General features: G+C 38.8%; 1 protein-coding gene across 1 annotated transcript; it reads left to right on the plus strand.

Annotated features, from left to right (window-relative positions):
• Positions 1 to 958: 958 nt before the first annotated feature.
• LOC134751515 (zinc finger protein 846-like) lies at positions 959 to 22,039 on the plus strand. The gene is made up of 13 exons (XM_063686950.1): positions 959 to 1,185; positions 1,488 to 1,595; positions 3,490 to 3,688; positions 5,035 to 5,181; positions 6,610 to 6,776; positions 7,241 to 7,326; positions 10,111 to 10,236; positions 12,826 to 12,942; positions 13,481 to 13,630; positions 18,396 to 18,470; positions 18,759 to 18,870; positions 19,856 to 19,960; positions 21,285 to 22,039. The coding sequence occupies exons 1-13, from the start codon at positions 1,069 to 1,071 to the stop codon at positions 21,540 to 21,542; spliced, it is 1,767 nt and encodes a 588-aa protein (XP_063543020.1). The 5' UTR covers positions 959 to 1,068; the 3' UTR covers positions 21,543 to 22,039.
• Positions 22,040 to 24,288: the final 2,249 nt, after the last annotated feature.

Genomic DNA, 24,288 nt, shown 5'->3' on the forward strand with positions numbered 1-24,288 from the left:
ACCTACCAACTATATAAATAGTACCTACCGTGCTGCCCCATGATCGCCGTATTTACATACTGTAGATATAAATGAGGTTGGTTTCCACCTGTCCAATTTCTTGTCCAATGTGCATTGTGTCTTACTCTCTCACTAAGCAAAATGTGAGACGCAAATACACATTGGACAGATGGAGTACCACCCTAACCCTAAAGCCTAGTTCCGCTAGTTCGGACTACGTTAGTAGTTTAGTCGAGTGGAGAGTATTACGTGTCAGAACACCAAAAATTTAGTCGAGTAGATTAGTCAAGTGGATCCATTTTATTCTATTTTTTTTGGCGAGTGAGCTTCCCCCACCACTCTTACTAATCTACTCGACTCCATTTTTGGTGTTAAGACACGTTTAGTAACTAAAATACTCGCCACTTGACTAAATTAACGTAGTCCGAACCAGCCTTTCATTTTCTACTCACTTGTAACTCGCTCGTGCGAACGATTTTTGGTCAGATCATATTAGTTATTCTGTGGTCAGATGACCGATTTTAGTTTACTAAAATACTCGCCACTTGACTAATTACTAACGTAGTCCGAACTAGGCTTTAGTCAACATAAGACTAAATAAAATACCTACCTATGTGCAAACTTATCCGTAAAAAGGAAAGTTTAGTAACGTTAACTAAATTATAATATGAGGTGGGTACCTTATCGCAATAAGTACGTCGCGCAGCACCGCATTACCGCATTATTTTTAGTTCTGGATCATCGTTAGTCGGTACGTTTATCAGTAGGTCGTCACAATTGTATTTGCCTCCGATGCCTCCGACTGTTTACTGTTAATTTGTGCTATTCGGCACAAGATGGCGTTATAATTTACTACGATAAAGTTAAGATTCAGGAATAACGCCTTAATGATTTGACACAACATGAGGTCAATTTAGTTTCTAATCTGTTGACTTGACCTACTTGCTTGTCATGTCATACTAATATTTTTATTATTTTATTTTAGTGTTTTGGTTGGAAATAGTAAAGAATTAATTTCTGCTCAATGTCTTGATTTTAATTGAGTATTGTTCTCAGAATCTTACAGCAATGGAGCAATCTGATATTGGGTTAAATCTGTATTGTTTTGGGTGTTTGGTTGCGAAGGAAGAAAAGTCATTTTATTGCTTAGATTTGCAGAAATCAGTTTTGAAAACAGTTATACAGGTATTTCTTACTTAAGTTATCTTCAAATTACCCCTAGTTAATATCCCCTTTACATGTATTTAAGATAGTGTTATAAGGAATCCTATTTTAAGATTTTTAAGGCCTCAATGGTATCGGATTTAAGTTTTTTTTTATTAACATTTTAAAATTGTTGTTGACAAAATGGGCCATTGGGCTCTAAAAAGGTCTAGGTTAGACTATATGTAAATTGCCCCCAAATATTAATATATTTTTTTTCATTTGGGCCTAGATTAATTTAGGTATAATTATACATTGCCCCCAAATATTTATTTACATTTCAGGCAGAATGTCTCTTCCTCTGCTACCTCTGCAAGCGGGCCTCACAAAAAGCAGAGCTGTTCATACAAAATGTCCAAAGTAACCATATTCTGCTTCAGAATATACATAGGGTATGTATATGTATTCAACAATTATTTATTCTTAACCAGCATATCCCAAACTATGGGTCACGAGCGAATATTTCATTTTCATTTATTTACTGCAATCCATGGTACATTTAGATATATATGTAAGGGTAATAGAGATGTGAAATTTAAAATTAAAATAATATAAATATTCTTTTCAAATTAAATTTCAAAGGGCATGTAAGGGCAAAGTCGATATTCACGTCGAACCATAATACTCACAATCGATATGTGATAACCCCGTAAGAGTGATAAGGATAGATATATGCAAAAACAATAATGTTAGAGTAGGATAGCACTTTAGAGAATAAAGAACACTTCCATGTGTCGTTGTTTCAATCAGCAAGCCCTTACATATATATAGATAGATAATAGTTTATTCATCAACACATGGTTATGGGGGTGGTATAGGTGTTATAATCATTTTAGTTGTAACAGCATGGACCCTGAATAGGGTATATATTAAGTGGGCCCTGAATCTCAGTGTGACCAATAATATTTTATGCCCCTTTTAAAGACAGCCAAGAGTCGGGCCCGAAAAATGGCAGTTTTTGTTAGGTGAGTCGGAGGCTAGTTAACTTTGGGAACCACTGTTCTTAACATTAACATTAATTAGTACTAAATGTAACTTTTAAATATTTGTAAGTTAATTTTAAGTTTAATTTAATTTTAATAATATGTACTTCTATGGATATAATTATAATCCGAAATAAAACCTTTTTAATTAATTTATTTTTAACAACTTTAAAGGCAACCATTGAGTGGCTTGATGGGAATAACCTTCATGTTAACTTGTCAAACACATATATTATGAATTTTAAACAGAGATGTAACAATCAATTGATCCCAGTAGCAAAATTTAACAACTACACAATTTCAGAAACTGATAATACAAGATTCCTTGGTTTAATATTAGATAAGAATCTTTCCTGGAAACTTCAAACTGAGAGTATTTGCAAAAAAACTAAGCCAATATTCATACACATTGTTTATGCTGCGAAAAATAGTGGGCCAATCAACAGCTTTGACTGCTTATCACGCATATGTTTCCTCAACGCTCAGGTATGGAGTTATTTTCTGGGGCAACTCCACCAATCGTGAACGAGTATTTCGAGCACAGAAAAGGTGTTTACAATCCATGTGCGGGCTGCAATATCTGGAATCATGTAAACCCTACTTTATAGAGTTGAAAATTCTCACGCTTCCTAGTTTATATATACTCGAAATAGCTTTATTTGTCAAGAGTAATCCTGGCCAATTTAAATACTTCTCTAGTGAGAGACTATGTGATAAACTGATTGATATCCCATCAAAGACAAAATAAGTCTCAAAAAGTGTCCTAGGAATGGCACCAAAAATTTATAATAAATTGCCAAATGTAATTCGGGGTAAGGAGGGCTTTAAAGAATTTAAACAAGCCTTAAAAATGTATTTTATAGAAAAAGCCTATTACTCGATCAATGTATTTATTAATGAATGTGTTGAATGATGTATAAATTTTTATTATATTTTTTTTTCTTTTGTTAACTGTTAGACATGCTTCTTTTTAAAAACACACCTCTGACATCTGTCTTATATCTAGTTTAATTTTTTGCATGTGAGGTTGGCCTTGTATTTTAAGTGTTTGTTGTTATTTTAAGAATATTTTAGCGTGTACTCTTAGGTATTTTAGTATAGTTATATTTTAATATCGTACGCCGAAAGGCACACCATGGCTCATGGACCTAATATATTACCGAACTGACACCTTATGTAACCCATGATGACGAAATAAATGAATCTTTGAATCTTTATTTTTAAAAAGCATTCCAATAAATTCGCAATCATTTGTCAGTGACATAATGCATATGGCAGCTACAATAATCTGTATTTTTTTAAGATGGAAACTTCCACTCTACAATCAGCTCGGACACAAACCCGCGCTCCGCACCAGCTGTCTCCAGTGTCCTTAGATATCATAGAGTTAGGAACTGAATCAACCCATGTGGATAGGAGGAACCTTGGCTATGACAACCGGCTGAACGTTAAGCTAGAGATGAAGGAAGAAAGAGTCCCAGATAATTATCAAGATGACAACAGTAAGTTAAAGCAATTATCGTAGTAATAGTAATAGCCTTTATTTCATGGTTTTTTTTTACACACAATTACATAAAATTACAATGTTATATTGGATTATTATTTGCATGTCGCGTGTGCGGAAAAGGCCTCCCCCAGTTTTTCCCATTCCTTCCTATCCTGTGCTGTTCTCCACCCGTATCTGTCGAAGGTCACTAGCTCGTCTCTCCATCTTTTATTTGGTCTTTTTTGTTTTCTCATTATTCCTATTGGTGACCATTCTGTGACACGTTTAGTCCACCGGTTATCCGTTGTTCGACATATATGGCCAGCGCAGGCCCATTTGCTCTTTTTTATTGCGTATATTATATATATTATTCCAGTTTTCTCTCTTATCATATCATATCATTTATTCAGTAATAATCATAAACTACTAGGCTTAAATATAATTTGAACAGTCACTTAGCTCCTAAAGTATTTGCCACACTTTTTAGTGGTAAGGCCATTTGTTGTTACTTAGTGTTAAACTTGTAGATAGATAGATAGATGGATAAAACATTTATTTGGTTGCTACAAAACACATAATTTACAAATACATTAACAGAAAAAAACGGCCAAGTGCGAGTCGGGCTAAGGGTTCCGTACCATTACGCAAAAAACGGCAAAAAATCACGTTTGTTGTATGGGACCACTTAAATATTTTTTATTTCTTGTTATAGCGGCAATAGAAATACATCATCTGTGAAAACTTCAACTGTCTGGCTATCATGGTTCATGAGATACAACCTGGTGACACACAGACGGACAGCAGAGTCTTAGTAATAGGGTCCCGTTTTTACCCTTTGGGTACGGAACCCTAGATAAAAACTAAAATACACAATTTAATTATCAGAAAAATAATACTGATACAAAAAATTAAATTAGTTGCACTATGCTGTGTGCATTTCAGCAAAAACAAAATGGTTCCGACTCAGCTATACAGTTTCATTCTTCAGCAAAGCACTATTCTGCCAAAACTCAGATCATATTACAGTTTAAAAAAATTCATTCTGTGTATTTTTAGATGAACCGTGATAGCTAGACAGTTGAAATTTTCACAGATGATGTATTTCTGTTGGCGCTATAACAACAAATACTAAAAACAGTATAATATAAATATTTAAGTGGGGCTCCTATACGATAAACGTGATTTTTTTGCCGTTTTTTGCGTAATTGTACTGAACCCTACGTGCGCGAGTCCGACTCGCACTTGACCATTTTTTTTACTTTATTAAGTTTATGGTGAAGAATAAAGAATATTTGTATATGTTAAATCTATGATTTTTAATGCATATTTAAGTTCATACTGATACTTTGAAAACATTTTCAGACAGCCAAGAGTCATTTGTAAAAGAAGGCTTACCTCTCAAAGTATTATTAAAAGAAGAGAAAGAAACGGTACAAGTGAAGGAAAGCCCCAAGAAAACCCCCAGAAAATATAAGAAGAGAAAGAAGAAGAATGATGATGAAGATGATGGTAAGAATGCAAAATAGGGGTGCTGCCTTTTTTTTAATTTTTGCTGTAAGCCTCGTAATAAAAGGCCCAATATATACTCTGTTTCAATATAATTGAAATTGGTATGGTATGATACAGGGGCTGTTATTATAAGCACAGAATAAATAATAGTACTACCGTACAGAAAACCGCAGCCAAATAACACTAGACCCTACTCATAGTGTTGTGTTCCTGCCGGTGAGTAAGGTTGCCAGAGCTCAACGAGGGAGTGGAGTGTTAGGGTCGGCAACGCGCGTGTAATATCTCCGGTGTTGCAGGCGTCCATAGGCTACGGTAACTGCTTACCATCAGGCGGGCCGTATGCTTGATTGCCACCGACGTGGTATTAAAAAAAAAAGGAAACTTCCTACAAAACCGAAGTTTGACAGCGGTTCAGGGTCGAACCATGATGTCCCTTTATAATATATGGCACTATCCCTTTGGGCTATTTAGGGTTGTCAAAGTTCAGGTCATTATCTTATCTGTGGTCGTGTACGCAAAGGGACGTCAAGTTGTGCCAACCCTAATAATTAGCCTCATGCATGAAGTTTATATTTGAACGAAAAATGTTTTATTCGGATGTTTGTTACCGTTATATCATGTTACAAATGCATTTCCGTTTTTAAATTACCATTTAATTACTTAAAATTATAAATAAAAAGTACAAAAATTTGCCCGCGAAAAGCTAGTGAGCGAAACGCTCGAAACGCCACGTGACGTCACGCGTTCGACAGATTAGTGTCATTAGTAGCAAACGTCAGTTGGGCCGCCCAACGTGTGACGTCATCACGCTCTGTCGAATTCGCGCCAAAAATTATGAGCGTTTCAACCGCTCAAAAATTTTCAACATTTTAAATATTTTTTAATAAAATAATGTTAAGGTTTACAAAAGTATTTTTATCATTTTTGGTGTTCCAACGATATAAATTATGAATCCAAAAATAAAAATAAATTCATGCATGGAGCTAATTGCTCGGAGCAATGCTGAGCCGAACGGAGCCGAGTTTGCCCGAAGCGAGGAGTTTCGCACCCCTGTTATAAGTTAAGAGTTTTTGATGATTGAAAATATTTTTTATTATTTTTATGTATTTATTTATTTAATCTTTATTGCACAAAAGAAAATACAATCGTACAAAAGGCGGACTTAATGCTATGAGGCATTCTCTACTTCAACCTTCGGGCAAAGCAGAGAATTTGTGGGCGGTGCAACATAGTGATTACATAAAGGTGATGTAATGTAGTAATATAGTTTTTAATGTATATAAGATTGTATTTGATATTTGATAATAATATATGGATTCCAAATTGTCCAAAATAAATGTTTTTTTTTTGTTATTATAAAAAAAAAAAAAACAAATGTGGACTTTGGGTTCTAAAAAGAATTAAGGATATTCACTTTGTTAATTTCAGAGCTAGCAATAATACCGTTCGAAATAACCCGAGAGCAATGCTTCGAGGAGCGAGCCCGTATGGCTCTCGACCAGCGCTACCTGACCTCCATGTACAAGTGCACAGACTGCGTCAAGGGGTTCAACTATAAGGACAGCTTCGATAAACATATGGAGAAACACAGCGAGGTAACTCACATGTCTTAAATCATCCAATTTTCTAGAGCTTGTCGAAATAGAAATTGTGAAGATTCTGCTTCTATGGGTATGGGTCTGCTTCGATCTAATTGGACGAGTCTCACGAGCCGGTCCAACTGGCACCCGTACCCCACTACTTAAACCTACCGTGTTGCCAGGTATTTTCCCAACTACCCCGTACTAATCGGGGTAACGCAATGATGTTGCCACATTAGAATTATTATACAACTGCTATCTGTTATGTAAACATAAATAAATCATGAAACAATACTCTAAGAATGGCTGTCTGAAACAGGGATGTTGCGGATGCCGATTTTTTGACATCCGCGGCTTCAAACTGGGAATCTTGATTCCCATTCTGTAGCTGGTTACGAAATTTTGTTTACCAAACGGTACTAAAGGACCGGTTCTGGTCCTTGTACAAAACTTTAATTAAATGAATGTGTTACTTTCAGAGCAATGGCAACTATGAATGCGATGTGTGCAAGCAGAGAATGAGCACAGAAAATAAGCTAGTCGGTCACAAGAAATACCACGAAAAGTATGTTCATTAATTCTAATTTACTTATAAATTACTTCTTAACGTCTTTTGCTACTCGTCGACTGTATTGGTTGAATTAAGAATTAAGATTTGATAAGAGAACATAAGGACGAAAATTGCTTGTATCTTTATACGAAAAACCTGTCAGAGCGTCCTTATGGTAAGCGACAATGTGGTACCTTTTGCTTGAAAACGACACATATCAGCCAGAGGACGTCCACTGCTGGACATAGGCCTCCCCCAAAGAGTGCCACAATTCAAAACAAGAGTGACAAGATTTCGTATACCAAACTGTAATTGGGTACTTTTCATGTATGGACTCCCAACTCAACTATAATATTCATTTCGAAACGGTTTAGTCAACTATAATGAATTTGAACAATCACGTGGCGCCGCGGTCCAGTGGAAAAGACACAAGCGCGCGACTATTTCATGAGTAATACCTATTCATATATTATGCACGCGTTGATGTCTTTTGTACTACTGAGATACTTACCTAATTTTCTTTAATTATTAAGGTTTTATAGTAGAAAAAGTATTATTTTAGATGACTCGTAGAAAAAGTATAGTGATATAATCAAGCTTTTCAATCTCGTACCTTTATTAGGCCACTCAGCAAGCTTTGTGGCCTAAACACTGTACTCGACTGAATAGCTCTCTATTAATCACGATTGTATAATAGTACATTATTGTCGAGGCTCGGAAGTAGCTACTTGCTGGCTGAGGATTCGTTTTAAACGGACGACCTTGGGAGTCCGTTTAATTGAATCCGAAGCCAGCAAGTAGACTTCCAGCCGAGTCATATATAGTGCTTTTCTCAAAAATGGCGCAATAAATACAAATACAGTAGAAATATTTTACAGAAGCAACGTTCTTATGTATATATTTTCACAGAAATAGTTAAAAGATTTACTTTGCCGCCTTTTTATTTTTTAAATTCAAAATTGAAGTGTATTTTTCTGCTGAAAATACGCAAACCTATTTGAGACACCTAAATAGTCGCGGTACCATCATTATAATAATAAGTACTGATCATCTGTTTGGCTGTTTGTGTGGCCTTCATTTGATATGGCCACTTCAACTTTTAAAAAGTTTGGAACTCGACAAATAATGGAATTTGTATGCAACATTGCAGTCCCGAAATCGAGACTGCAATGTTTTTAACTTTTTAATTTTTTACTGACCATAAACTACGCACTTCGCGACCTATTTTTTAACCGGCAACGTCGACTTTGCCGTCCATTTTTGAGAAAAATACTATTATTATATTACCATTATCCTGGTTACATTCTAAACATGCTCGTAGTATTCTTACATAAGCAACTGCCATATGATCTTCCAATCCAAATCGAATGGTAAATATCAAATGATACTTCGTTTAATAATTTTCAAGAAACTCATTAGACTCGTCCACTCTCGTCTTAAACAGGAAACCACTTCCAGAATTCGTATGATTTTTTATTGCTTCCATCATCATCAATGGTTCAATGGCCACTGCATCCCTGACGGATGATTGTTGCAACTAAAGTTGTGCCGTTCCCGGTAACATTCCCCATTTTGTATGGGGAAATTTCTCGCTCGGTAACATTCCCCATGCAAAATGGGGAATATTACCGGGAACGGCACAACTCTAGTTGCAACGCTGTGTCAAGAGCGGTTGAGACGGCCAATGCATTTTCGCTTATGGCTATACAAGGCTATCGCTGCACGGCACTTCTTGCCGCATAAGTCGCATGTATGGATTTGTTGAGCCTCTGGATATGAGACCAGGCTGCCAGCCTGGTGACGCCTGTGCCTTTTATGGTTCAAGTTTTCCAGCCACATTTCGTCGTGCTTCTTCACTCCCACGCATAGGTCTCTACGCCACTCGGGTCTCAATGCAGCACGTTCCTCCCAACCGCCGGTACTGATGCCAAAGCATTCCATGTCGCGCTTGCAGGAGTCCCACCTTAACATTGGGCGTCCCACAGGTCTTTTTGTATGTGCTATCTGACCCATCAGCACTTGGCGTGGTAACCTTTCTGGGTCCATACGGTAATACTGGTGATGCCTGACTTTGAAAGAACAGCTTCATTTGTCATCTTATCCTATTGCTTCCAACTCTAATAATAAAATAAAACCCGAATACGGCAACGCACATGCTATGTTCAAATACTTAATATACAACAAATTGTAAAAAAAATATTCTCCTTAATGTCTCCATAGGGGAAAATGGGGACTACGTTTGTATATGTAGAAAAGTGGTCGTCCATTAGTCCCTTAAGGCTTGTTAATTACGAGACACAACATACAAAATTGTGTCGTTTTCAATCAAAAGGTACCACATTGTCGCTTGCCATAAGGACGCTGACAGGTTTTCCGTATAAAGATACAAGCAATTTTCGTCCTTACGTTAAGCGACAATGTGGTACCTTTTAATTGAAAACGTGGCACTTGTTAATGGCGGGAAAACTAGGCTCTGATATCACGCCTGGCTCCAGAATAATGGGTTCGGACCTCCCTAGACGAGACTGGTGCAAACTTAATAGACTGCGTACTGGTCATGGTCGATGCGCCTACTACAAAGGGTGGGTGGATTCCCCGGCCTGCAGTTGCGGTGCGGAAGCACAAACCATCCAGCACATCATTAATGACTGTCCTATAACGCGTTATGTCGCCGGCCCTCCCGAAGACCTGATCACCCTGAGCCACGAAGCCATAAAGTGGCTGACTGGTCTATGGTTATCTTTAATAACTTACAACACTTACACTGTTTCTATTCACGTCACAATTGTTATTTAACAGGCGGTATCGTTGCCCCGTATGTGGCATGACCCGCGCCAGTCGGGTTTTGGTGAAGGATCACTACTCGGCCTTCCACTCCTCGCATCAGATTAGACACAATTGCCCGCACTGCGACAAGACATTTACGTAAGTGTGACGTGTGTGTGTGTGTATAAACCTTGTTTTTTTTATTTACATTTAACTTGTTACAAAAAGTAAAATATTAACCAGCGTTAAATACTTTAAATAAATATTGAATAAACCAACGATTTAATATATGCGCTAGATGACGCAAATACCACGATTTGTATTGAAAACAAGCGTTCCGACTTTTTCATACAAAATTTATGGATAATATAATTTTAAAATTACTTATCTGTGATAGGAAATATGTTCTTGCCTTTGGGTGCTCGCAATTTTTGGGCTGTTGCAGTTAATTATCATGCAACGAAGCATTTTTTAAGTTTTCACGGACGTCCGGCTGCAACAACCGACGTGCGTGGACTGTAAAGAGCGACGGTCAACCTCGACGCTTGGTCGGGGTTCGGACACGCGAAGTAGATGCATTTGCGTCTTCTATGGTATATTTATTTCCGTGGAATAAACTAACTAATTATTAAAACTAAACTATTATAAAACTTATACTCTTTTTAAACTTATTACCTTGTTTTATATTCTAGACATATTCTAGATAGTAAACTAGCTTGCGAGGTCAGAGCTACGCCATTTTGAAAATTTAACAAAAACTGAATTGAGAAACAAAAGTCAATTTTACTATCAAGCATGCTCACAAAAATTCACGAGAATCGTATCATTTTAAAAGTGGAAAAATGTACTGTCTTGGGTGTGACTTGAACTCACGACACTGGACCGCTAGCCCATATTGCTCTGACCTCACCCAAGGAAAGCAATTTTTTTTTTTTTATAAACTGATCGGCGATTGGCCCTAGTCACACCTGATGGAAAGTGAAGACAGGGCCTAAGATGGAGCTCACCGGTTCAGTAACAGCCTATTCACTCTTGTTTTAAAGAGACCGAGGTCATATTGATCAGGGAATACAGATGGCGGGAGCGCATTCCATTCCTTAGCCGTCCGTACCAAAAAGGAGGAGGCAAAACGTTTCGTCCGAACGAATGGAATGTGGACCATGAACGGGTGCATTCGCTCCCCGCGCCTGGATGTCCGATGATGGAAAGGGGAAGGTGGGATCAGGTCGTGCAGTTCCTGTGCGCACTCCCCGAAATGTATCCGATAGAACACCGATAGGCAAGCGACTCGACGGCGATGCTCAAGGCTTTGTATCCTTGACTTGACAGAGGGATCATCGCCAAAGAGTCTATGAGCCCGGCGCTCTACTGAGTCCAGGGCCGCCAGCTGATATTTGGCAGAACCGTCCCATAGGTGGGAGCAGTATTCCATGCACGAGCGTACCTGTGCTTGGTATAGGGAGAGAAGCTGATTCGGCGTGAAATACCGCTTCACCTTAAATAGGACACCAAGTTTTTTGGCAGCAGTTTTAGCCCTAGACTCAATAGTCGACCCGAAGTTTAAGTTTGATTTTAAACTTAGACCGAGAAGCTCTAAAGTGTTGGTCACGGGAAGGGACACATTTCGGAAAGTGGGAGCCAAGGTAAACGGGCTCCGTTTTGCAGTGAAAAGACACGCCTGTGTTTTAGTGGCGTTGAATCCAACCAAGTTGGCCTCGCCCCATTCGGACACGGCATCCAAGGACAGATTCAATCGCTCCACCATGGTCTCCCTGAGGATCTTGGTGTCAGCTACACTGACCCTCGCGTCACCAAGGTATCTCTCCGTAACCGTGCTGTCATCCGCGTACCCAAAGATACCGGGCTTGAGCAGATCGTTGATGTGCAGCAGAAAGAGGGTCACGGAGAGGACTGAACCCTGAGGTACCCCGGCATTAATAGCCAAAAGATCAGACGAGCATCCATCTAGGACAACTCGAATAGATCGGTCCCTCAGGAAATCAGTGATCCAGGAGCGCAGGCCAGAGGAGATCCCATACGCGGAAAGCTTGCTAATTAGGCTGTCGTGCCAGACTCTGTCAAAAGCCTTGGAAATGTCGAGGGACACGGCGATAGCCTCACCATGTCTCTCGATGGCCTCGCCCCATAGGTGGGTGGCATAAATCAGAAGGTCCCCAGTAGACCGATTCCGGCGAAAACCGTATTGCCGATCACTGAGGAGATCGTTACCTTCGAGATATGCCAGGAGCTTGGTGTTCAGAACACGCTCCATAATCTTCCACCATACAGACTATGGATGGTATAGAAAGGATGCCAATCTCTTATGGCAGAATTGTTGCAAAAGTGACCGCTTTCAGCTTTAAATAATAGTTCCTAATCTCTCCGGTGGCGCTAGTTAGGCTCTGGGACATGAGTATAACATGAACCAACAAATAACCCGACCAAATTACGTAAGTTGTTTTTGGTAGTATTTCGGTGAATGGTGGCGCCGCCTAATTACTGTTTTTTGATGGACACTTTTCATACATAGAGATTTGGCTCCTTTATATAGTCTCCATGATACAGAGCTTTACCAGCGACATCTACCGATAGAGCGTTACACTTCTTACCTAAATGCTGCTGTCCTTGTGTTTCGCGTTCCCACAATCAAAATATTAAATTTTTGACAAGAAACTTATAGTCCACCTTAAACTACGGTAAACTGTGTTTTCGACCGAAAATTAATTAAACCTTTATTTTCCATTTCAGACGTAAGCTAGCATGGCGTAAGCACGTGTCCAGCGTACACGGTCGCGCGAGGGAGACGTGTCAATATTGTAAGAAGACTTATGCCAACAAAGATGTTCTTAAAGCGCATATAAACCTGTGAGTATAAAAATATGTTGCGTATATACGTGAAGGAAAAAAATGTTGTGTTTTTTTAGTTTAGGTTATTTTATTTACATAGTTATAGTTTATAGTTGGCATGTTAAATTTAGAATTGCTAATAATAGCCATGGTATTATCTCTATTTTTAAACATAGTGAAGGAAGAGCGGTGTCTCCCGACATAGCCATTTTTTTTTCTTACTGCGCGGCTCAATGCCCTTAGATTATTTTGTAAACCTAATTTATTAAATAAAGAATTTTGTGTTTTTGTATTGGAATGAATGGCAAGATTCGCGCGCCTCTGGTAGGCTTCTGTAGCTCAGTTGGTTAAGAGTTATGCACGGGTTGCAAAGGTCGCAGGTCCAAGTCTAGCCAGAAGCGGTGGTTTTTTTTTAATTTTTTCTTTAATATCAAAAACCGGCCAAGTGCGAGTCGGACTCGCCCACCGAGGGCTCCGTACTTTTTAGTATTTGTGTCGGGGTCCCGTTTTTACCCTTTGGGTACGGAACCCTAAAATTTGTAACCTGTTTTTTCAGCCGGCACCCAATAGAGGGCACCACAGCCCCAATAGTCAAGTCCCACGTTTGCCAAGATTGTGGGAAAGCGTTCAAGAGTCCTTCGTTACTCAAGATACATAGTGTCAAGCATTCCCCCAACAAAGACTACTATTGTGTCGAGTGTGACAAGTAAGTGTCGAGTGTGACAAGTAAGTGTCGAGTAACGTACATCTACTCTACGCAAAATACACAGCGTGAGCGTGAATCATTCTCTCAACGAGGACTACTGTGTCGAGTGTTACAAGTAAGTTTTGAGATAGAGTTGTAAAATCTTCGCTGGTCTCAGGTGTTGTTTAGGTCGTGAAATAAGAGTGGACTGTAGTTTTAAATGCTGGTTTACTTTCTAAACTACGAAGAAGTACAAAAGTGGCAAAGTGAAATTGTCGTTAGGAATCGAGAGAATGAATGGTGAGTTTTTGAAAGCCCTAACTGTCAAAGTCTTGAATACAAAATTGCCATAGTTAAATATTGAACATATAGATTTGAATGATAATTGTATTTATACATACATATATATCAATGAATATTTTATTTAAAAAATATACAATTTGGATGACGTTAATTGTGAGATTATTTTATTACATGAAATTAGAATTATTTTTAATTGCAAACATTAAATTAAGCTAAAGAAAAAGGATCAAAAATGAATCCATTTTTGAACGTTTCTGAACATGCTCCCGGCCTTGAAGTGTGGGAACTTCAACTATGTGTCGACAGGGAGAGGATGGATGTTTTTGAATGCCCATCGGATAGTCTCCTCTCTTTGTCTGTATATCCTTGATCCGCTTGCGACGCCGTCGCTGCCATGAATGCCTCGGACGACTCGACCGAGTTGCCAGAACAGAAGAGGAGGCAGTTTTGTCCTGCACGGCAACCAGAACGCCTTCCTGGAGTTCTCCTGTTGAATGGGGCCACGAACGTTGATTTGGCGAAGTCCTTGAGTTAGCAATCTGTGCGTGAGATATGAAAATTGTGGATCGCCCTATAAGGAAGTGGGAAGGAATTAAGGGACTAAAGCTATTTGGATCATCTGACATTGAAGTCAGCGGCCTTAAGTTTGAAATTGCCTTAATTTGAATCAGTAGTGCAGACATCCCTTCGTATGTTATGTGCAAAGGTAGCGTGAAAGAAGACTGGATGTCTTCGGTTACCTCCGATGACGTCGATGCATTATCAGACAATATTGTCTGCGGTTTATCGCGGCGTGCAATGAATCGGCGCAAGGCTGCAATAAACGCATGTTTATTTGAATCTGAATCCAGTTTGAGGGGCGCTGCTCCTGTTGCAAGGCACACAAATGCATAAAGATTACCTTTTTGACTGAATATCAAAACTGGACCAGCATAATCGCCACCAGCCTCAAGAAATGGATATTGTGACTCAATACATTTTTTGAACGTACTGTGTTTGGATGTTGAACTGAGCAACACTGAATGTCTGAGGTCGTAAGCGTAGCTCGAGTTGCTCAGTCTTCCCCCCACAAAAATGAGTTTACCTCCACCGTGAAACAGAGGATACCGTGTCGGAAAGGAGTCTCCTTGAGCCCTACGCAGTAATAAATTATTAGAATGCTCAAGCTCTTTGTGTGTAATATAGCCATGTTGCTTGGCTTCTGAATGACGCTCCACTGAGGGAGACGTAGCTGAAGTATGTTGACATGAGTCCCCTAGAACCTCAGGCGACTTCTTCAACTGCATTGAAGATTTGAAATGATCATCAGGATCAGTCTTTAAAGACTGCTCCTCACAAATGTTTTGTTCTAACTGAATTGAATCTGACTTCCACAAACTCGGGACGTCAATTTTTGAATCTGACGGTATTTCATGTGAATTGATTTTTGGTAAATTGATGAAGTTTGAATTGTGTGCCTTGACAACGGTATTAGCAGAGCTTACCTCCAACTTATTATCGGGAAAATTACGCCTCGAATGCTTTTGAATCAGCACTTGCGCAGACGACAGGCTTGTGAAGTAGGTATTTTCGAAAAGAGCCCACTCCTCTCCGATATCCCCTCCGCTTGCAGACGCAGACGAAATATCGATGTCTGTCTGTAATGCATCAAATTCATCGTATATAGGCACTGTATTGTCAAATCTTAACTGTAACTCGGCAAGCTGCAAATCACTTAATTGCGGCTCGGCTGCTACATTTGAAACAAACTTCTGAAAAGCATTAAGTTTGCCTTTAATAACCCCACGCTTGTAATAAAGTTTCTTTAACTCTTGTTCCGAAGACATTGTGAACTAAGGTAAACTAAGTATGACCCTACTCAAAATTAATTTGAAATGAAATAAATTGTCTTTGATAAAATTTGCTATGCGAAATTCTCAGGCGCTTAACTTTTATGCACTATAGATCTGAGGTGCAATAAAATTATGCAATGGCTTAATTACCTTGTTTACGCGCTCCCGGCACACTGCAGTTCGCTATAAAAATTGACTGAATAACGTGTTCACGTGCGATTGTGATGTTTAAATCGAAAAAAGGATAGTATATTGATGAATTAATGAATATTGTGATGAATGAACAGTTAGGTATCAAGTTTGAAGTGAAATTGTGCAATGAAATTGTATATATTAATATGAAATGCGCTTAGAGGTTATAATTATATTTGCCTACAATATATGAATACCGCTAATGAATACTAGTGAATATCTACCTGCTACTGATCAAATGATGGCAATGAAAACAATGAATTTACTTTCTGCACTAGATGGAAAAGTAATGAATATGAATTATATGGATATGTTTGAAATGAATGGATGGTCAGCTACAAGGAAAAAACAAACAAAGGAACTGTGAATTGAAAGGAAATAGAACGATCTCACTTTCGCGTACTTCTTCCTTCTGTGCTGACTCCTTCTGGATCTGAATCTGGATGTTGGTTGACTGGTCCCCACTGGATGCTCCTGGACTGGTCTGGTTGGTGCTGAATGGGCTGGATTCCGTAACTGACTCCTGGTTACGGCTGGATTCCCTTTGAAATGGGATGCTCCGTGTGTCCGTCGCTGCTTTGTCCACTCGTCGATCCTGACTGCTGCTGGGACGCGATGATTGTCAGCTCTGGAACTCGCACGTAGCTGGATGTGCCCTGCGCCAACCTGGATGACCCACGGCTTCACTGGAGAACGTCCGTTGAATAGGTGGAGCTCGACTCGATGCCACAATCTTGCCTTCTCGCAATTCAGAGGCTTCGTAAGGACCATGTAATATCCAAATTACATGTATGGTTTCCAAATTTCAAAAATTACGAAAAAATACGCAAAAAGTGGCAAAGTGAAATTGTCGTTAGGAATCGAGAGAATGAATGGTGAGTTTTTGAAAGCCCTAACTGTCAAAGTCTTGAATACAAAATTGCCATAGTTAAATATTGAACATATAGATTTGAATGATAATTGTATTTATACATACATATATATCAATGAATATTTTATTTAAAAAATATACAATTTGGATGACGTTAATTGTGAGATTATTTTATTACATGAAATTAGAATTATTTTTAATTGCAAACATTAAATTAAGCTAAAGAAAAAGGATCAAAAATGAATCCATTTTTGAACGTTTCTGAACAGAGTATATACGGGGTGAAATTTTTATCACCAGCCATACTCTGCGTAATGACTTCATAGGTCATACTGAAGAACTTTTATTATGGGACCAATACCACAGATTATATAATTGTTCTTACGAACAGATACTTATCTCTCAAAGGAAACGCAAATACCTACCGTTTTGATACCTACACAAAAATACAATGGAGTGACCTTCAACGCGCCGCTTCCGCACCGCGCGCACCGGCACAACGCTAGGGTTGCCGACGCTTCTTTCAAATACTTAATTAAATCAATACCTACATCTTTAAAAAAAATTAATTGTGCCTACGTAGCTTGTAACAGTTGCAACTATCGTAAAAATAATAACAGTAGGTGTAAGTACCTATATTGAGAATGTCTACTTACTTTTCCTCATTTGTCGGAAGAGTAAAAAACGATAATTTTTTATTTGTCTTGGTATTCCTGCATCCACTCACACTACAAGCTGAACTATTTTTTCGTTGCGAAGACATTTCTTTCGTCTGATCTCTGGCGTATTCGAGCGCGCGGTGACGTGCGTGCGTTAGCGCGTGTGGCAACCAACTGGTTTGGTACCGTGAAAGGGACGCGATTCGTAGGTATAAATCCGAGCTCGCGCGGAGAGTTCCATAGGCCTTCCAATACCGAAATCGCGAAAAAAAATTTAGTTGTTACATTCCGGCTGTTGTAATGCCGCTGGGGCCATCCAAATTTTTTTTCGCGATTTCGGTATTGGTGTCATTTGAAAATGTTCTTCAGTATGACCTAATTCATTCAGGGTAGATGTAATTTCACCCTGTATGATAGCGTATACATAGGATTCATCCACGAATTTCGTGACATCACGTCACATGAATTTCGAGGTTTTTTGACCCCTCCCCCCTCCTCGTCACGCTTGGGTCACATTTGGCAAACCCCTCCCCCCTGGTGTGAAGTCACATTTTTTCAATGAAATCGGCAAATCGAATTAAGTATTATTAATATTTTATCAAAATATTTTTAACAAAAGGAATATAAGTAATTATATAACCCAAAACAGATTAGGAAAGAAAATTTAACGATTAAAAACGGTTATCGTTCCAAAAACTTGTTATTTAACTGTACAGCGAATAAAATAATTTAAATAAGTTAAAGTGACGTCACAAAGTTTGTGACTCCCCCCCTCCCCCATGTCACAACATGTCACATTTTCTTGACCCCCTCCCCCCCTAAACGTGTGATGTAATTAATGGATGACCCCATATGTGATATTAAATATTTTTTACGCAACCGAGCAGGGTAAAATGCAAAGGATATTTTAGCAGTGTTATTGTTTTCAGGAGTTTCAAATCTTCGACAATACTGAAACATCACTTGAAGACTGCGTCCGTTCACGTTAACTACGTTGATTTACCGTAAGTACATTATTTGTGGATTTTTGGGGCAGTATAAAATTGCTGATAGGGAACTCTTATGTCGATTTATCTGCTTATGTGATTGCATTAATTATCCTGTGACATCTCCAATTGTACCTCCGTCTCCGTGACAGAGATGCTATGCAATCACATTTTAAGTTTTGTCCCTATTCACCCCAGCCATCCCTATTCACCCCGGTTGACGGTATGTGAAAAAAGTTGATCTTAGGAATACTATCTATCTTATCTATTTAACCACGTTAGCTGTCACTATTTATCTGTTCCTAGTTTGTCGTGCGAGCACTGTGGGAAACGGTTCGCGATCCGACGGGACCTAGAACAACACATCAACCGAGTACATCTCAATATAAAACCATTCCAATGCGATCGCTGCGATAAGGTAATTACTAACAACAAAATTATATTAGTGTCGCTTACGAATCTACTTTTAATACTTCTTAATATGTTAGGCGGCATTGTGTCTGACGATTGACGATTTATGTTTGAATATTTTTTTTTTTTCACAACCTTTAAATACCAATCATTATGTATTAAGGCCGTTCCCTGAGCCAGAAGGCGAAAAATCTTATATGATCTTATTTCTCTAAGAGACGTTGATATTCGTAGACGTGGAAAAAATATATGTCGCTCCTGATTATATTTATCTTTAATAACACAGCTTCCGATACACAAATTATGACACTTCGCTCGATACAATTAATTGCCAAAGTAACCTCTAACTCGGACTTTTAATCAAACTTTACTCGGTTATTTATTATGTGACACTATAAACAGAAAAAGAAGAAAAAACAATCTTAACTTAAATAATAATTTGACATAATTTTATATATATATCTTTACTTGAAAAATAATTATAGTGTATAACTAGCCTTATGAACCGATTTTTGCATGTACAACCAGCCTTAAAGTTTGTAGTCTATGATTGTTTCATTATTTTAGTATGTGGGTATTTTTGCACTTTGTAATTTTTCCTCAGTCACCCGTTGACCACGAACGCTGTAAAGAGTTCGAAACGTCGGGATGTATTATAAATTCAATATACGCGATATAATCCGTTTTCATAGTTTTATTTCATGAGTAACTATCGCGGTAACCGAAGACAATATTAATAATTTGACAGCTTTAGAATTTCGATATTGTAAGGCAACGTTTTTAAAATAAATGAAAATCCACAAATTCGATCGATTCGATCACTTGGCGCGCATGGTCTTTTCCGTTCTTTCTTGTGAAATGTGACAGTGATAGCGGCAATCCGATGGAACGGCCTTAAGAAAAAAGTTAGGGAATGTGTCCTTAGACTATTTTGAACTGACCTCAGTGGTCTTTATAGAATCCATCTTGTATACATGTGTGTTTTTGTCCAGGCTTACGTGAATGTGTGGTCACTGAACGAGCACCGTCGCCTGGTCCACGAGGGGTTCAAGCGGCCGCTGAAGTACCCTTGCTCCATGTGCGACAAAGTCTTCGATGTGAGTACATTCAAATTTCTGGAGTGCAGAGAATTTTGCATATTCATGTTAAGCAATTTCGTCCTTATCCTTCACAATTTATACTTTATATACAACATTTTATTACTGTTTAATCAAAGAGGATAGAGCGGTACTGTCATATAGTAAATTTTGTAGCCACAGTAAATTCACTGCCATCTATCGACACACGATTAAAACTAAAAAGTGTTTTATGTGTTATAAATAAGTACGGCTCACCCGGTATTGTATTGTCCTAGTCCTAGCTCTAAGTATATTGATGTGCATGGTAGGTTTTAATTAATTGTACTTTTTAACATTAGTATTTAAGTTTTTTTGTTACTAACACCTCTATGGGCCATGCCTGAAAATTATTTAATTTAAAAAGAAAAATATTTAAAAAATGTATTTATATATGGATAAATGATTTTTTTATTTGCAATATTTGCATTAATTATTTTTATATTATTTTGACCCATGTTCTTTGCGTATCCACTTAAATAACAAATGAAACCGTCAACGCCATCTATACGAGAGTAGGCCAAAGTTAGTGGCTGATCGATAATCAAATTTTCTTGATTTTCGAGGCACTTTTTTTCCTTAGATTGTATCCATCTATTACGGAGTTATATATCTTTGGTTTAATGAAATTATAAGCATGTAATTAAGTTTCAAAGCTTGTATGAGCCATGTTGTTGCTTGAATTAAATGAATACAATACAATACAATTGACACTTTTGTTTGTATGAGCCATGTTGTTGCTTGAATTAAATGAATACAATACAATACAATTGACACTTTTGTTTGTATGAGCCATGTTGTTGCTTGAATTAAATGAATACAATACAATACAATTGACACTTTTGTTGTTACTTCAACTGTTTTACTTAAAGTAATGAAAAACTGTAAATCGGGACAACAGTTACTTGACAACCTGTTCTACTTTCATCTCATATCCGAATAAGGTAAAACCATGCCAAATCATGTATTCTGTCGGATGGGACCATACTTTTCATATATGAACTATTAGTAATGTATTAAATATATTAATAACGGGTCACTCACGTATTTTGTCGAAAAACGCTCGACATGTTTCACTCCGTACCGTCGTCGTCGTTAATATGGGGCATTTTCTACGAAAAGGGACCTTATTGTCGATGGCGCTTACGCCGCGCGGCGTTGTATTTATATCGGAGCATCGTTTTTAATGGCGTAAGCGCCATCGACAATAAGGTCCTTCTTATAGAAAATACCACATATATTTAATATGTCTGTGTCTCACGGAAGTTTTGTTATTAGTAATGTGTAAACATAAATTTGTCCACAGAGTAACCAGATCCTCAAAGACCACGTCCGCACGCACACCGGCGAGCGACCCTTCCAGTGCAGCCGCTGTCCCGCGCAGTTCCGACAAGCCAGCACACTAGGGACCCACGTCAAACTTGTACACCTGAAGCTGACTAGAGATGGCAGGCCCAAGACTTTGGCTGGCAAATATCCAATGGTTCAAGATCAAGCTTTTACCCAGCCTAATACGACTGTAGAATCAGGCCAGTATATTGGGGACACATCTCAAACTAACTAGACACAACAAACCTTCCTTTGCTGGCAAATACTCCATCCTGAGTGAATTTGGCCATATCGTTGCAGCCGCTGCACCGAACAGTTCCTACAAGCCAGCATCTTTGGGACCCACGTCAAACTTGTACACTTGAAGCTGACTAGAGACGGCAGGCCCAAGACTATGGCTGGCAAATATCAGCTAATACAGGATCAGGAGCATTTTAGTCAAATCAAAACCAACACAGAATCAAACCAGTATGCTGGGGACACATCTCAAACTAACTAGAGACGACCGGCCTATAGCCAGAGGTGCGAAACTCCTCGCTTCGGTAAAACTCGGCTCCGTTCGGCTCAGTATTGCTCCGAGACAGGGATGTTGCGGATGCCGATTTTTTGACATCCGCGGATGCGGATTTTTAAAGGCTCACATCCGCGGATGCGGATTTTTAAAGGCTCACATCCGCGGATGCGGATGTCGAGATTAGGCACATAAAAAACGTCAAATATTACACTTTAGTAATTTTTATTTAAAAAAAACGAATCTTTTAGTATTTGAACAAGAATATAGGTGCCCCATAATCGCATTATTATACTAAAGTTCAAATAAAACAAACTTTTCACTTCTTGTCGCTGTCCGTCATAGGCTAAAGTGCTCGATCGACGAATCACAAAAACGAAATGAGATTCCTATTCCACAAAATTACCTAGCACTTAACGCCGCCGCTAAGACGTTCCTGTACCTAACTGTTCCACATCCGCATCCGCATTAAGCTCCGCATCCATTTTATGCGGATGCGGATGTTGAAAATAATACGGAAGTTCCGCGGATGCGAATATTCGCAACATCCCTGCTCCGAGCAATTATTAGGGTTGGCACAACTTGACGTCCCTTTGTGTGCACGACCACAGATAAGATAATGACTTGAATTTTGACAACCCTAAATAGCCGAAACGGATAGTGCCATATATTAGAAAGGGACAGCATGATTCGACCCTGAACCGCTGTCAAACTTCGTTTTTGTAGGAAGTTTCCTTTCTGTGTTATTTATTCTGTGCTATAGCCTAAGCAACAGTCTTGTCTTCTTCAAGTTGACTAGAGACGGGAGACATTAGAAGACCGAAGGCTTGAGCGGCGATACTTTACTCCGGGGCAAAGACTGCTGCTATATAAATCGCAAGTCAGACCTCATATGGAGTACTGCTGTCACCTTTGGGCAGGACCAGGAGCACCTGGATGCCAGCTTGGACCCTTCGACTCAGTCCAAAGGCGCGCTGTACGAATCGTCGACGATCCCAAACTCACAAGCGGTATTGAACCTTTAAGTCTAAGGAGAAACTTCGCCTCCTTGTGTGTGATCTACCGCCTGTACAATGGGCTGTGCTCTGAAGAATTGTTTGACATGATGCCAACGGCCGCTTTCTATCACCGCACCGCTCGCCATCGGCAGGGCGTTCATCCTCACACCCTAGCACCTAAATGGTCGCGTACTGTGCGGTTTAAGAGGAATTTCCTCCCGCGTACGCTTCGGCTGTGGAATGAGCTCCCTGCCGAGGTTTTCCCGAGGGGCTACGGTATGGGGTTCTTCAAAAAAGGAGTGTACAGGTTTTTTAAAGGGTCGGCAACGCGCGTGTTATATCTCCGGTGTTGCAGGCGTCCATAGGCTACGGTAACTGCTTACCATCAGGCGGGCCGTATGCTTGATTGCCACCGACGTGGTATAAAAAAAAAGGCTTGAGCTGCCAAATACCATCTAATCCAGGATCAGGATACTTTTAGACTACATAAGAGTCAAGCCAGTAAAATGTGAATGTTGCATTGACAATGTAGGTCGCCAGAACAAGTATAGGTTAGTATGAGCACGACGACTTTAGACGTTTTTGGTGTCCAAAGGCTGTTATTGTAGAACGTTTTAGGTCAAAACGTTTTTGGTGTCCAAAAGCTGTTATTGTAGAACGTTTTAGGTCGAAACGTTTTTGGTGTCCAAAAGCTGTTATTGTAGAACGTTTTAGGTCGAAACGTTTTTGGTGTCCAAAAGCTGTTATTGTAGAACGTTTTAGGTCAAAACGTTTTTGGTGTCCAAAAGCTGTTATTGTAGAACGTTTTAGGTCAAAACGTTTTTGGTGTCCAAAAGCTGTTATTGTAGAACGTTTTAGGTCAAAACGTTTTTGGTGTCCAAAAGCTGTTATTGTAGAACGTTTTAGGTCAAAACGTTTTTGGTGTCCAAAGGCTGTTATTGTAGAACGTTTTAAATAAAAAAATTACTTAAGCTATATTTTTTGTTAAATTAATTAAATAGGTAGGTAATGTACAATTTTAATATAGGTTCTTAGTTCATTTAAGCCCGGTTTCGACGTACGCCATTACTGTCACTAGGCGGGGCGGGTCTACAACAAGCCGCCTCATGAAGAAATTTGGCTTAAAGGACTCGCATCCAGGTCATAAATGTTCAAAAAAAAACATGAAGAAATTGCCGCGCGAATCAGTCTGTGTAGACGTGCCTTGGCCGCATTGCCTCGAGCAAGGCACGAGTTTAATATTGTTGAAAAATGTTTTTTTCGGGACAGCCGGACTTTTGGTGAATAATATTATACATTGAATACATATAATAAAATAAATAAAATAAAAAAATAAAAAATAAAAAAGCCTTTATTATTCCAATTCAGTTGATACATAACATGCTATATTTTATTATCGATAGTTTACCTTTAAAATATTTATGTGGTGTTCTAGCAAATAATATTGAATATAATTTATTATTTTAATTCAC

The sequence above is a fragment of the Cydia strobilella genome, chromosome 22, assembly GCF_947568885.1.
Source record: "Cydia strobilella chromosome 22, ilCydStro3.1, whole genome shotgun sequence".
Lineage (NCBI taxonomy): Eukaryota > Metazoa > Arthropoda > Insecta > Lepidoptera > Tortricidae > Cydia > Cydia strobilella.